We start from the raw sequence: 14,544 nt of genomic DNA, 5'->3' as shown, positions 1-14,544 counted from the left end.
CTTATGGTTAGAATGTGTGCAAAACCGGGGCTTTTTCTTTCACAACGCCGGACTTTAGCCACTGCATCTCCTCATGGCTCATTTCTCCTTTAGGCACAGGAAGCATCTCTATGAAATACTGAGGTCAACAGACAAGAGAGTTCCCCATTAAGAATGTTTATACGATAATCAAGCTGATCGCCAGTCTCCGGGTTACTTTTCCTCCGTGCCGCATGCTTGCATGAGCTGGAGTCTGCGGGAACACCCCGGCAATCCTCACGGAAATTCTTGGCGTGCGGCTCAGCACCACCTCGGCTGTTCTCATTTCGGCGCGGCTGCCCTACAGCGCACCCCTGAAGGCGTAAACAGGCACGTTCAGCCCATCATAATCTAACCCCAATTTTCAGCATCCCTCTCTGGGGTTCTGCTGACGGAGCTGCGGATCTAACTGGAGCCAGCTGGGATTCCCCGGGACGGGCGCGGCGCTGCCAGCAACCTCTGCGGGCAGGGCCTGTGCGGGCCCGGCAAAGGGCCTGGGGCCGCTCCCGGCATCTGCCCCTGCGGCGACCCACGATCCTTCTCACGGCGCGGGAATGCGCTCCGTGGATCGCGCCGACCCTGCAGGGCATTGGGTGGCAGCCCGAGAGCGGCGCAAAACCAGGAAGCTGGCCGCGAGGTGCTGGGAGGGCCTGGAAAGGAAACGCCGTTCTTCGCCCGGAACAAGTAGCGTGCCTTGCCAGAGGCCCCAAAAAGGAAAGCCAAAAGGCCCGAGAAGCACAAACAGAGGCCTCGAAGAAGACAGCCTGACTCCGCCCCTGGGCGCGGCTGCTCACGCTGCACTGAACGCCACTCCCGCCGCGCTCCCACACAAACCCCGCCTCGCCCCCCAGCCGTGCGGCTTTCCCACACTCAGGATGGCCGCGCCAGAGCTTCACCCGCTGCTCAGCGCCCGACTCCAGCATGGCGACACGCGCCTCAGCAGCTCTTCCTGCCCTTTCTCAAAATGGCCGCTGTAGCTTCAGCCGGGCGGGGCTGCCCATCAAGGCCGGGAAGCCTTCCCGCCCTCCTTGCCCTGAAGCAGGATGGCGCCGCTGGGCGGTGCCGGGCGCTGCCGCCCCGCCCCGGGGCTGGCGGGCGGCGCGGTCAGGTGCGCGCGTTGCCGGGCAGTGCGGAGGCGCTGCCGGGACGGGGCGGCCGCGGGACGCGGGACGCGGCGGGAGCGGAGCTGGGCCGGGATGGGCTGCGCGCCTCTGCTCTGGAGCACGATCCTGCTCGCCTGCAGCTGCGGCCCGGGGCCCCCCAGGGTCGGTGCCGCTCCGCTCTTGGCGGCCACCTACGTGCTGGACGATGCCAACGGGCTGGGCAGGGAGTTCGACGGGATCGGCGCTGTCAGCGGCGGCGGGGTGAGCGGCTCCGGCGGGGCTGCGGTGCTGGTACCCTCCTCGGCGCGGCAAGGGACACCTGGGCTGGGCATCCCGTCAGTGGGAGCGTGTGGTGGCTTCGGCGGGGCCTGGGCCGGGGGTGTCGCGGAGGGGAGCCCTGAGGACCGGCGGGGTGTGGGGACAGCCCCGCGACGTGAGCGGGGCTGGCGGGGGAGGCCTGCAGGCGCTGTGGGGAGCGGTGCGGGCAGTGCTCCGGCTGCGGGGAGATGGAGCCGGGCTCCGCTTTGCGCCGGCCCTCCGGCCACCTGCGCCGTGGCTTTTCGGGGTGCCCAGGGCCAGCCGTGTCCTTGGTGCTGGTGGAGGAGAGCTTAGCCACGGTGGGTTTTTATACAGAGGGTCTTAGTAGTCCCTGCGTTTTAAAATGCTGGATGAGCCATAGCCGCTCGTCGTCTTTCTTGTGGTCCAGGCAGCAGAGCTGTGAGATTCCTTGAGCTTTTATCCCCTCTTCGACCTGCTGAGATGCTTTCTTTGGCCTTCCGCTTATGTGCCCTGTGAGCTCTCTTGCTTTAGCATCTGGTGAGCCAAAGCAGGGAGAGTTGAGTAGAGCAGGAGAACTGGTGCTGGGAGGGAGCTGCCTTTTGCTTGTCATAAAGTCGTGTGATCTCCTTGTTTCTCTGTTCTTTGGACTCTATTTTCAGTAAATTCCAGGTAACTAGAGTACAAGGCAGTTGCAACCTGTGAAACCAGAAAGGCACAGTTAAAGGTTTAGAAACAAGTTCTGTAGGGGCTTAGCTGAGTTCTTGGTGCTATAATTATTTTTGTAGGTTTATTAGCTCTGTGAAGGGCATAGTCTGAAAAGCTGGGATGTAGTTAAACAGTTGAAAGTTGTGTTTCACATTTTCACGTTTTCTTTCCATTTTAGGCCACATCTAGACTCCTGGTGAACTACCAAGAACCTTATCGCTCCGAGATTTTAGATTACCTATTCAAGGTAAAGTTGGTTTCACTGCTACAATAATGTTTGATTTCATGCAGAATTTCTTACTGTGTCATATGGGAACTCCTATAGTATATTCTATGCTGCTTGAAATAAGACAAAATCCCATCTTGTAAAGCATCTATTTTAGTGCTGATTGTTATCAGAACCCTAAATTATAGATGGTGTTTTTGTTCAGGAGACTGTTTCTTCATATTGTTGTGAAAATTCCTTTTTTTTTCCCACAATGTGTTTTGAAAATATGTTTTCAAAAATGTGTTTAACTATATATTTGATCATCTGTGTGGGCTAAATCATAAGTCATTTCTGTGGCTAAAATTGCGGGTTTAGCTGTTCATAGCGATTGAAGCAAGGGGGTCTTAGAAACAGTTTGGATTTTTTTTGAGTACAGATAGATTAACATAGCATAAAAGTGGCTATGCAGACTGCAGGTTTGTAACAGCATATCTGTTCCAAACTAGTCTCAAGTACAACTGCAGTGACTCTAGAAGGTGTAGGAAATTCATTGGTTTGTAAGCTGTGTTAGTTAGCAAGTGTAACCTGCAGAATTACCCAACTTAATATACGGTAAGATTATTGCACTGGACATTAATAGCTTGCTTTGCTTTTGGCATTGTAAATTACTCTGCTGGAAGAGGATGTCATGTCACTTTCAAGTAATGCAATCTAGATGGCTGGAGGCGAATAATTTACCATGCAGTTTAAAGAATTAATTTTCGAGGGTAGAGTAAGGTGTAATATGTGCCGGCGGAAGCAAACCTGATGGTTTTTTTGAGACTAAAGCTGTGTGTTACAAATATGGATGTTCTGATTAGGCATGTGGTAAAAGAAAATCTAGAGAGATCATGATTTTCAAAGAATTTTTGACATACTTTTTTACCAAAACCTCTTAAACTGTCATGTTTGGGAGGGGTGTACCTTACCTCATTCTCCTTGTCTTTTAGTGTAAGTCAGCTTTCCTGGATGGGAGAACAAATGTGTTAAAAGTTTAAAACAAAAAAATGTCAAAAAGAGAAAAGGTAAATTGGAAATAGTTACTTTGCTGTTAAAAGCAAGCAAAAATCCCAAACTTGTAAGCCAAAAGACATGTCATGTATGCAGCATTTTTAAAATCAAATTGCATTCTTATGTCATAAAACATTTTTTTAGATACCAAAATTATGGTTGGGTCATTCCATGGAGGAGATCAGCTTATTAGTGGTTATTAAAATAATGATTAATTGTTACTTCTGGCTTGAGCAACTCTTAAGCCACTAATGGCTGGAAGAACATATTGGCAGCAGAATCACCTTTATGAGCCTGAATTTTATATTTGGCTCCAGCAGTCAGATGCCGGGGGAGGGGGATAGTGGACTGGCCAGTTGTTTTCCCTTGTGGTGGGTTTTTTCTTCTCTTGCCTATCTGTGTGTAGTTTCCAGATTATTCCTGACCTGTATGTATGCTCTTTCACATAAGCAGTGTAACACTTTACAAACAAGAATAAAAAAATACTGACTTCAATAATTGGATTTTAAAAGAAAACAAGTTTGACTTCTAATAACATTAAAATACTGCTATGTTCCTCATATATTCTGTGTTCTGCTTTAGTAGTGCTTTAGTATTTTCTTGATCATAACCTATTTAAAATCTGCAGAGTTGTGGAGAAGTGCTGTTGATGGTGCAAGACTCAATGAAACTGTTTAAACATCCATGTACTATTTATCCTGGAAGATTTTCTTTTGAAAAGCAGAAATTTGTATAATATCTCATTACCTTTATAATGGGTGTTTAAAAGGGTAAAAAAAAATGCATTTTCAGCATGCTCAAAATTGTACACTGACTTATCTCATTCTTCTTATTAACAGCAGGATTCTGTCTGGTTTTCTGTCTCTTTTTTCCACAGCCAAATTTCGGTGCTTCTTTACATATTCTCAAGGTAGAGATTGGAGGTGATGCACAGTCAACAGGTATGGATTTTGCATGAGCAGCAATTAACTTCTCATTTCAGTGATGCTGTAAGTAACGTGTGCTGCACATGGAGCTGAGGCATGGAGACAGCTGAACTGAGTTGCAATAATCCATAATGCCTTGTTCAAGAGAGATTTACACCTACGTTCTGGAAGCAGTTCTCACTATCATATGGTTAATAGGTTGCATTCTAGAGCAAATGAGTTCTGTTCTTTCCCCCTTATAGTATGTTTCTGAGTTGCAGAGTATTTCTCACACATGAGTTTCACAATACCAGATAGTTTATGTCTTAAAAGCATGAAGTACAAAGGCATCTGATCAGAAACACTTACATTTCTTTGGTTTAATTAGCTGTAGCGTTTCACTACAGTGGCATTGGCTGACAGTAGACAGGATTTTTTTCTTCCTGGGAAGAGTTGCAAATGAAAATGTCTTGATGTAATTTGCCTAGCTTATCTACTACATTTACATACAGGAGGAACCATTTAGTAACTAGTTGTGACTAAAAGCTGAGAAGCAGAGACTAGAGCTTGTATATTTTTTTTTTTGTATTTTTTGGTATTTTTCTTAAAGTAAATCTGGCCACATCACACACAGTTAATAAAAGCATAGAATTTGGTTATTTGGTTTTGTGGTGTTTTATATATATATATATATATATATATATATATATATATATATATATATATATATAAATACACATACATACTTTTTTTCCCCCCTAATGTCTATGTTTTGTATAATTAGATAACTGTTTTTCATTCTTGTGTTTACTTCACAAAAATTAACGTGCTGAAAAGTACTATGCTGGTAATGAATTGCTGGGTGGGGGTAATGGAATCGTCTTCAGGCATGCACAGACCTTCTCTTCAAACACTCTTACTGCTGGCTCGGGAGGCTGTCACATACTTGTGTGATGGTCCAGTTTTGAAAAGAAGAGCAATAAAATGCATATATCTCAATGCACTAGGCTGCAGCTCTTCTTCTGGCCTGAGAGTTGTGATCAGGAGTTTATTTGAAATGTAATATGAAGCCTAAATTTGGAATCTAATCATCCTATGTCCCTGAAAAACTTACAAATAGCCAAGTGTTAGTAAGGTAAAAAAAAATCGATCCTATTTCCTGTGATGAAATGTGCTGTTTCAGCAGGCTTCATTTAAAACAAAGTTTCATTAGGAGAGGTCTCTGCATACAATTTAACATCAGTTTCACAATTGTTGCAGTCATGTACACAAGCTGTTACTTGACTTTTGTGTGTAATGATTTCTCATGCAACACTGATTCTTTTGCACCTTCCTAGTTTGTTTACCTTTGCCTGAGGAAATTCTGCACATAGCATTAAATTCCAAATCCTTTTCCTGCAGTCACAGAACACTGTGAAAGTTATAAAGTAGATATTTTGCTGTAGAAATAAAAACCCCACAGCCTCTTTCCTGTAATTGAAAAAATTCATGACAGTTTCTTTCTTTTGTCTCCCTAGACTTGCCTTGTGCTGAAGAAACAAACTATAACCTTCTTTTGTTTGATTTTTTGGTTTAGAGATAACTTGCTTGTATAATGATTTTTTTTTCCTCTTAATCTTAATGCTGTAACATTCCTAGTGGTTGTTAGTATCAAGATATGAGACAATGGCAAATACAGATTTAGTGTTATCATAGCTAGAGATAGAAAATGCCTACTAGTTAACCACATCTGATGTTAAAAGCAGGCAAAAAACCTTCAAAATAAAAATATTAAAATTATGCTAAGTTAATATGCTAAGAACAAAGGATAGCAAATCTTGCATTTACTTCCCACTATTCCTTTGGCTTTGAAATACATACCAAGGAACTTACGAACCATGTTGGAGATAGGTGCTTGCATACTGTGTTAATGAGCAATGCAGCAAACTTTATGATGTGTAACAGCTTATGACACAGAGGATAATTGTGAGCTACCTGTCTCTTTCCTTCCTAGATGGCACTGAACCCTCCCATATGCACTATGAAAATGATGAGAACTACTTCCGGGGCTATGAATGGTGGCTGATGAAAGAAGCTAAAAAGAGGAACCCCAAAATTAAACTGATAGGTAATTTAGTCAGGGGAATAAAAAGGCATTTAAATGTAAAAGCTCAAAGCGATTTACCAATCTAACCCTTTATTAACATTTTAATGGAGAGATGTTTTGATGTTACAGTAGACAAAGTAGAATCTCTAGCATTTGTTAAGCTTGTGTTACTGGTGTTTTACCTTGTTACAGCAGCTCAATATTCTTACAAGGAGCATAAGATAACAAATCTCTAATAATTTGCTTGTATTAATAACTAATGCTTTTAGTATATTGCAGCAATGAACATGATTGATTTACCATGAGAGATGAATTTCTGAATAATTGAGTAAAATTATTGAGTAAAAATTGAGTAAAAAAATCAGGAGGGATAAAGTAAAGTTACTGCAAGCATAAATATGTAAATCTTACACACACTGCATTTGCTTAAATGTTCTTATTACAAACCAATCACACACCTCTTCTTCACTGTAGTGATTCTGGTCTTCTCATTTGTCCTACATGTGTAGTTGAGTTGTAAGAGGAATTTCCTCTCTTCCTGTTTTGATTGTGAGTTATGTGTGTGTTGTGACAATACAAATGTGTACTTTTGTGTTTTGGAAATACAGATGTATTTCACATGAAACAAGGTAAGAAGTCTGTTGGTTAAAAGGTGTCTAATTCCCTCACCTTCCAGGGGCCTTTACCATACCCAGCCATGAAGCAAGGCTTGGTGCAGGATTTGCCAGTCGGGTTCTGTTAAGCCTACTATTTATGACTAATTATAATTATTGATAATCTCCCTCTTCCCTCACATCAAGCTCTCAATAAAGGAAGGAGGGTTTACTTTTAAATTAGCCTATAGTAACTTACACAAGTTGGCTGGATGCTTAGCAGCATCTGGTTGGATTAATTTGTTTTTCTTATTTACTACAAGATCCAGTGAACAGCTGAGACTTGGAAATGCTTTTTCATGATCCTAATCTTCCTCCTTCTGTTATGATTAGATCATCATGTCTTCTTAAATTCATATTCAGCAGATAAACAATTGTTCATGTTCTCTATTGACCCTTTGTCTTTAGCTTTGTAAATTTTTAGCCTAAAATCTTTGGATTTCTAAACCAGTTAGAGCTAGTACCATAAAATTGACAAATTATATGTAGTCAGTTGTTCTCTAGTAACAAATGCTTCCTAGCTCATAAAAAAAAGCAGCTATTAATTGCTTGATCATAGTTTGCATTAGACCATACTCTGCAGTTGGAGAAATTACGTTTCATTGTCTTCACCGGAACCAAGCCAGTTTCAAGTATTTGTTCCTTCATTTCAGGTAGAGCAAATTACAGCTTGCTCTTTAGGCTTATTGAGTAATGTAAACCAGCCACTTACCTTATTCATTTGTTTTTCTTCTCTCTTTCCAGGGTTACCTTGGGCATTTCCAGGATGGATAGGAAAGGGTGAAAATTGGCCCTATGACTATCCAGATATCACTGCCTACTATATTATTTCTTGGATATTAGGAGCAAAACAGTATCATGATTTGGACATTGATTATATTGGGGTCAGTAAATCAAAATCTTCTGTATATTTTATGTATATTTTATCTATCTTCACTCCTAAAATCTTGCCTCTCGTTGATGTCTCGAGGAGGAGGACGGCAAGAGAATTTTTTTTTTGTAATTGCAGTTTTAGCTTGTACTGTAGCCAGGGAAAAGGCAGTAGTTGTGTTAGTTTACAGTCTTCCTGAAATAATGGCTGTTAAAGCAGAAGTGTCAAATGGTTCCTACCTTCCCAGTTCTAAAACAGTTACCAATAATTTGTGAGTTATTTTTCCTTTTCTGCCTTGTTTGTTCCTTTCAGCAGTTATCAGATAACAAAAAGCATCAGTTAACACAGTTTGAAAGTCAGTTAACATGACTTAGCATAAAGTATGGTTGTTATTTGGCAGAGGAGCAGTCCTCTACAACTTTTTGCATTTTTACCTGAATCATTTATAGTAGATAAAAGTTCATGTTTTACAGTACAACTATTTTGTTGTCCTATAGTGCAATATATGGAAGTAGTGAATGAATGTCTGAGAAAAAATGTCATAAATTGGAGATGGGAGAGAGAAGCAGACAATCTGAAAAAACTCTTCAAGTTCACTATTTGAGCAAGAAAGTGTGTCTAGATTTCCTCTAAAATCAATCCTATACTTACTGGACACTTATTTTGGAGTCTTAAATGTTTTGATATGAGAAGTTTAACTGCAGAAAAGCTGAAAATCATTTCAGGAGTCCAGATCAAAGCTTCCAAAACTGTGGTTCCCATCCCTTAGAAGTCTGACGTTTCTGCTGCAATGTGGGAAGGTGTATCTCAGTATCTCACCTGTATCTCCTGGGGAATGCACCCCCCTTGATGTTGCTGTCTTATTTCAGTTGGGTCAGTCTTGCACTGTGGGTAACATAGTGATACTTCAGCCATTCAGTTGTGGGGAGAGGAAGAACAATTGCTGTTACATTTTCCTCTGCCCTGTGTTCTTGGAGTAGAAACTAAGTTCTGCACTTCATGTATTTGAGTACTATTGACTTCAGTGTTGTTACTTCACAGTAATTAGCTGTCTAAATTCTCCCCTTCTACGAAAAGGTAATTTCTGCTTATCCAGGCAATGTGATGATATTACATATGGTTTCATTTCTTTGTGGCTATAATCTGGAATACAGGCAAACAGTGAGAGGTCTGTGAAGGCTCAGAAGCTGTCAAAACAATGCTATTATGGTTGTACATGGTTCGTCTTTACCACTCTTTTTGCTGTAAATGCATGTTCTGTATCACTATTTGCTTTATGATGAGATGAGGCTTGCAATAAGTAATATTTTGATTGGCTCATTTCTGAAGTTTCATATTAGCATTTTTAGGAAGATGTAGAAATGTCAAAATAAGCTAAACCTTTACTGGTGCATGCGAGTCACTGTGTTCATGTTGCATTTAGAAAAGAAAGAAACAAAGTTTCTGCCTATGTGTTTATAGGCCAGGGGGTTTGGTAGAATGGAAGATCAGTGCTCCTGCTTTTGAATTTGTGTTTAAAAAAAGACTGGATGTGGCACTTGGTGCCATGATCTAGTTGAGGTGTTAGAACATGGGTTGGACTCGATGATCTTACAGGTCTCTTCCAACCTAGAAATTCTATGATTCTGTGATTCTGTAATTTTGAGCTGTGTTTAGCTTAAACTCTCCATAAAAGATGGAAAATTTAGAATTAGCTCACTTTGTGTCTGTTTACTTAAAATATGCTTAAGCTTGGATGTAGTCCTGTGTAAATTAGAAAGAACAGTAAGCTTCATCGATTTTGTTCAATACGTTAGTTATTCTGGCTCTAATATGTCCATGTATTGCAACAGGGGCCCATTCATTAGGCCACACCTTGAGGCCACAATGTATTTCTCAATGATTCTTAGCAAACTGTAGAGCCATTGGTAATGTAACACTGCTGCCATTGTAGAGCTCAAGCTGCTCTAGCGTTCTTGTCCGCAAGAAGGCAATCAGCAGACCTTAGAGAAAGATAAACAAGCGCCCACTGTGAACTTTCATACAGAATTTTCCCCAGAAAAGCCGATAACAAAATCAACCAGCACTTCCCTCTAGCACACGGAAACCATGGAGCTGGTTAATGGATTCTATAATCTTACATATATATAAAGAAAATCTTTTAATTCTCCACTGACGTATCCTGATTTTTCTAAATGGATTTTATTTTCTCTTTATAGATATGGAATGAAAGGGCATTTAGTAGCAAATACATTAAGGTATGTATTCTTTTCTTATTCCTGTAAAGTGCTTGTCGTACCGTACACAAACAATTAGCTTTTCTGAATTTGTGTAGGAAAGGGACCTTAATTCTGCAGCTATATCACTTACTGAACTCTGTTTCTTGTAGTTGCATGCATGGAAAGATAACATGTTCAGATATCTAGATTGTTTATTTTGTGTGTCTGAAACTGTTACTTTGAACTTTGGGCATGTCAGTGTATGCTAAATGTTAGAACTTCTAAATTTTTGTGGAAGCTTCAGTTGATGCTATTATCATACAAACTTAAATCATCTTTATACCAGCTTGGATATAGCTAGAAGTCCAAGATCTGGAATTGCTTAAAATTCTGTAGTTAAGTTCTGTGATTACAGTACCCTTGAATATTGCCATTAAATCACAGTAAAGGCTTTGTGTTTTTAACTTTGCAAAATTCAGTACCTTTTGTTCTAAAAAGCTGGAAGAACACAGTATTTCACATAATCAGCCTTAAGATAGCTGTAATATTTCTCACTACTGAATGCTCCTGCAGTGCCCCTGCCCTGCTTTGAAAACTCTTTTCTGTTGGTTACATTGTCTTGTGGCGAAATCTTAAGCACAAGCTCCTGCTTTCTTCCTTTCCTTGTTCTCGCTTGAGGCTAAGACACAATGGCATTACCTCTTCAAAGCAAACAAGATTCAGAGAATCATAGAATGGCTTGAGTTGCAAGGGACCTTAAAGCTCATGTAGTTGCAATCCTCCTGCCATGGTCAGAGACATCTTCCACTAGACCATGTTGCTCAAAACCTCATCCAGCCTAGCCATAAACACTTCCAGGGATGGAGCCATCTATTCCCCCTTGTCCTGTCACTACATGCTTTTGCGAAAAGTCCCTCTCCATGTTTTCTTGTGGGCTCTATTAAGGTACTGGAAGGCAGCAATTAGGTCACCCCAAAACCTTCTCTTCTTCAGGCTGAACAACCTCAAATCTGTGTCATGTCACCTTGAGGCTTTCTTGTCTGCTTGTCTTGGCTTGCTCATGTGAGGAGAAAGAATATGGAGAGCAAACTGTAGAGTCTAGGAGCAATATTCTACTTAATAGCCTTTTATATACTGTTGAATTGGGACTGAGCATCTTGAGCTGGATATTTACTTTAAAATTTGACCATAAAACCACCCAAGTATTTACTGAAAGGTTTTGGCCTTCCTTCCACTGTATGTTAACTGATAAGAGGTTTTGTATTGAACACCTCTTTTACCATTCATTCTCTTACAGTGTCACTTGGCACCACTTCTCTCATCAGCACTATAGCTCTGTTTGCAGTCTGCCATTTCGCAAGAGGGCAATATACCGAAATGTACTGCTGCACACCAGATATTTTCTGTAATTCCTGTTAAATACATCACAGATAAGCTCTTACTTATTTGGCTAAGGTTTTACTTGTAAGATGTTACTCTAGATACTTCATCCTCTACGGCACTAGTTATTTGTCTTAATAAGTAGGAAAAAAAAAGGAGGAGGAAATGGAGATTCTAATGCTTCTAAATTCTTGTTCAAGAAAGCCCTGTTCTTTCAGTTATATAAATACTGTGTGTGAGGGAGCTCACGCAAATGTGGAGTGTATTTTGGGTGCATGCAGTTCTGTGCCCTTGGTACTTCTCTTTCAGCATGGAAATTCTGAAATCGTTCATTTTGTTCTTCTGAGCTGTCTTTGTGGTTAGGCAATTTTCCTGAGTGTCTAGGTAGCTAGAATACTTTAAATTGCAAGAACCTTCTAGTACTGTGAATTTTTCTTTTGGTAGACTTTGTGTTTCAAAGGTTTCAAACAGCTGAACAGAACTTCATTGCTACTTTTCTTCTTAGTAATTTTTATGTCTTAATTAGTTTTAGATTTATGCTTTGATTGTCACCAACACTTAGACTTTTATTTCTGTCCTTATTTGACTACATGAAAAAGAGAAATGATCCCTATTCTTCTTCACATTGCTAGACAGCTATTACAAGAAATAATTTGAGGGTTCATGTCTACTGATCTTTGAATCAAGTTGCAAAATCTTTTTCATGCATGCATGCACACAGTTCATCATTCTTTTATATCTAAAATTGAAAAAAACATCTTAGACTGTGGACTGGGTTTTTTTCAGATGTTTAATTTTTTATTTTTTTAATTTCTGGTTTGAGTTTTCAGATAGTACCAGCCCTCTATAAGTGTGGTTCATTCTTAACTATTAAGGCTGAGCATATTTTGTGTGGGTATATTTTACCTAAGAATTTCCACATACAAATGTGAGCTGTCTGTCATATTTAACAGTGAATTAGTATAGAGAAGCTGGAAAGATGAAATAGGAATTCTTTTCTGCTGGCATGTTTGAATTCAAAGTTGGTTGCCCTCAGTTTTGTTGTAAATATGCAATTCTAGGTTTCTTCATTGTTTTCCCTGAAAGTTAGTTAAACATGAGAACCAAGTAGTGGGTAAACTTAAAACACATAAAACATCAAGGATTTTTTTTTTTTGTTCAGTAAAATGGGCAGTGAAAAAAATGTTTAGGTGCTCTTCACTTGAACAGGACAGGTGTTTGGCAGAGATTTCTCTTGCAGAGAGCTGCATGAATAGGTCTTTTCTTTTTTAAAACTTCAATCCCTGTTTTTTCAATGTACTTTTTTGGGGATCAGGTTAACTTTTGCTTCTGATCACTTGGGGAGGTATGTCCACTTCCACATTTCAGCCAGCTGTCATTTTTGTCATATTCTGATGATAAATCCAGTACTTTTGTGTAATGAATTACATATGTGCCACGGAGTCAGTTTGTTGAGAATGTCCAAGTGGAGTATATGTGTGCACTTGTGGTGTCAAAAGTTATCCAAGTGATGAGAAGCCCATTTTTGTGTAATGACCATCTCAATATCAGAGGTAACCCTTCATTTTTAAAAATACTTACCATTAACTTTGTCTTAGTTGCCACCATAGCTCTTGTTTGAGAAGTGACAACTTTTCATATCCATCCTGTAAGTAGAGGCTTCCACTGACTCCGTCCAAAGTTCTTGTTTTCAGTCTTAAATTTCATGTTGCCTCATTGATGAAGGCTGTACTTTAAGTGGTGTTATCTGTTACTAAGGTGCTTCGACATTCTTTGGACAGACTGGGTCTGTGGAACGTTGGCATCATCGCTGCGGATGGAGATTGGAACATCTCAAAAGAGATGATAGTTGATCCCTATCTTAATGATGCTATTCAGGTAGTCGGGTAAGTGTGGGAGAAGGGAGGCCTTTTAAACATTGCTTCCTATCTGTAAGTCTTCCTCTCCATTTTCAAGAGTCATATATTCTTATTTCATACTTCCTAGCTGTTTCCATTTTTTCCATCATTGTGTACAGTGGTGATGGATTAGTCTTTCTTGTCTTTTTCTCTTCTTTCGGTTTAGTACATGTGTAAGCTGACTCTTCTATCATTTCTTTCAAGTGTCCATTTAGGAGCTGTGTCTTAGGCTTCTTAGCACTAGCAAATGACAGGAAACTTCTAACTAATCTGCATGTGCATGTTCCAAGTCAGAAAAACCTTAGGATTGGATTCTTGGTCTGCAACTGGTTTTCATTTTGGTTGAACTTGAACTTTCAGAGTGGAACTTATCACCCTGGGACTTTCTGTGGCTGCAGCTGAGATTTTTCTGGTCATATACTAGAGCAAGATGTTTCTGTTTCTTGGTTAATTTCTGATAATGGATAATATTAGAAATGCACGCACTGACAGTAACATAGAAATAAAAACAAGCACACAAAGTCTGTAAACTAATACAGCCTATCTCAATTTTTTCTGTTGGCGTTTCAGCAAATGTCAACTCAACTGTTTGCCTTCACTCTTGTTCCATAATACACTTTTTCACTTGCTTCTGGCAATTTACTCTGCTGCTCTTGCTCTTTTTGTAAACTCTGGTTTCTCAAAATGATACATAGTTTTTACAAGATTACACATAGTTTTTACAAAATTACATGTTCCCAGTGGAAATTACCTGTGCAGGTACAAATTGTTCACTTGTCTTGCAGTTGTTAACTTGTTTATCTCTGTTGTTAACCTTACTGTGATAAGAGCATTCTTGTGGTCACTCATGTACCATTTATCCTCTGTATGTAAGGAAGTATGATATGCTCATCATAGTTTAAGTGAATGCATGGCTGAAGGGTTATAGCAAGTCAGTTAAGCAGGGATTTTATAAAGAAACTGCTTTTGTATGTGATGAGTTTGTAAACATCGATCACCTGAAAGTGGCTGCCTGAGAAATACTGATTATAGTGTCAGCACAGAGTAACTCATTTGGTCTAAAATAAACTTCAAAAACTTTCTTAGGTTAGGCAAGACTTGCAGCTCAGCAGGTGCATCAGAAAATGTGTTAGTAATGATTTCCATGACAATACAGCTTGAAGAATGAACGCACTGACTGTGTCTGGCTC

At 40.3% G+C, this 14,544-nt stretch overlaps 1 protein-coding gene across 1 annotated transcript in view; it reads left to right on the top strand.

The window, feature by feature from the left end:
* Positions 1 to 787: 787 nt before the first annotated feature.
* GALC (galactosylceramidase) overlaps positions 788 to 14,544 on the top strand; it is a 31,829-nt gene continuing 18,072 nt past the window's right edge. Inside the window, 7 exon segments of the mRNA XM_038138844.1 lie at positions 788 to 1,207; positions 1,210 to 1,382; positions 2,284 to 2,352; positions 4,241 to 4,304; positions 6,262 to 6,375; positions 7,752 to 7,891; positions 10,077 to 10,115. Coding sequence (XP_037994772.1) covers positions 940 to 1,207; positions 1,210 to 1,382; positions 2,284 to 2,352; positions 4,241 to 4,304; positions 6,262 to 6,375; positions 7,752 to 7,891; positions 10,077 to 10,115 — 867 coding nt within the window. The 5' untranslated portion in view covers positions 788 to 939.

The sequence above is a fragment of the Motacilla alba genome, chromosome 5 (genome assembly GCF_015832195.1).
Source record: "Motacilla alba alba isolate MOTALB_02 chromosome 5, Motacilla_alba_V1.0_pri, whole genome shotgun sequence".
NCBI classification, from domain to species: domain Eukaryota; kingdom Metazoa; phylum Chordata; class Aves; order Passeriformes; family Motacillidae; genus Motacilla; species Motacilla alba.
This window is presented reverse-complemented; position numbering and strand designations above follow the sequence as displayed.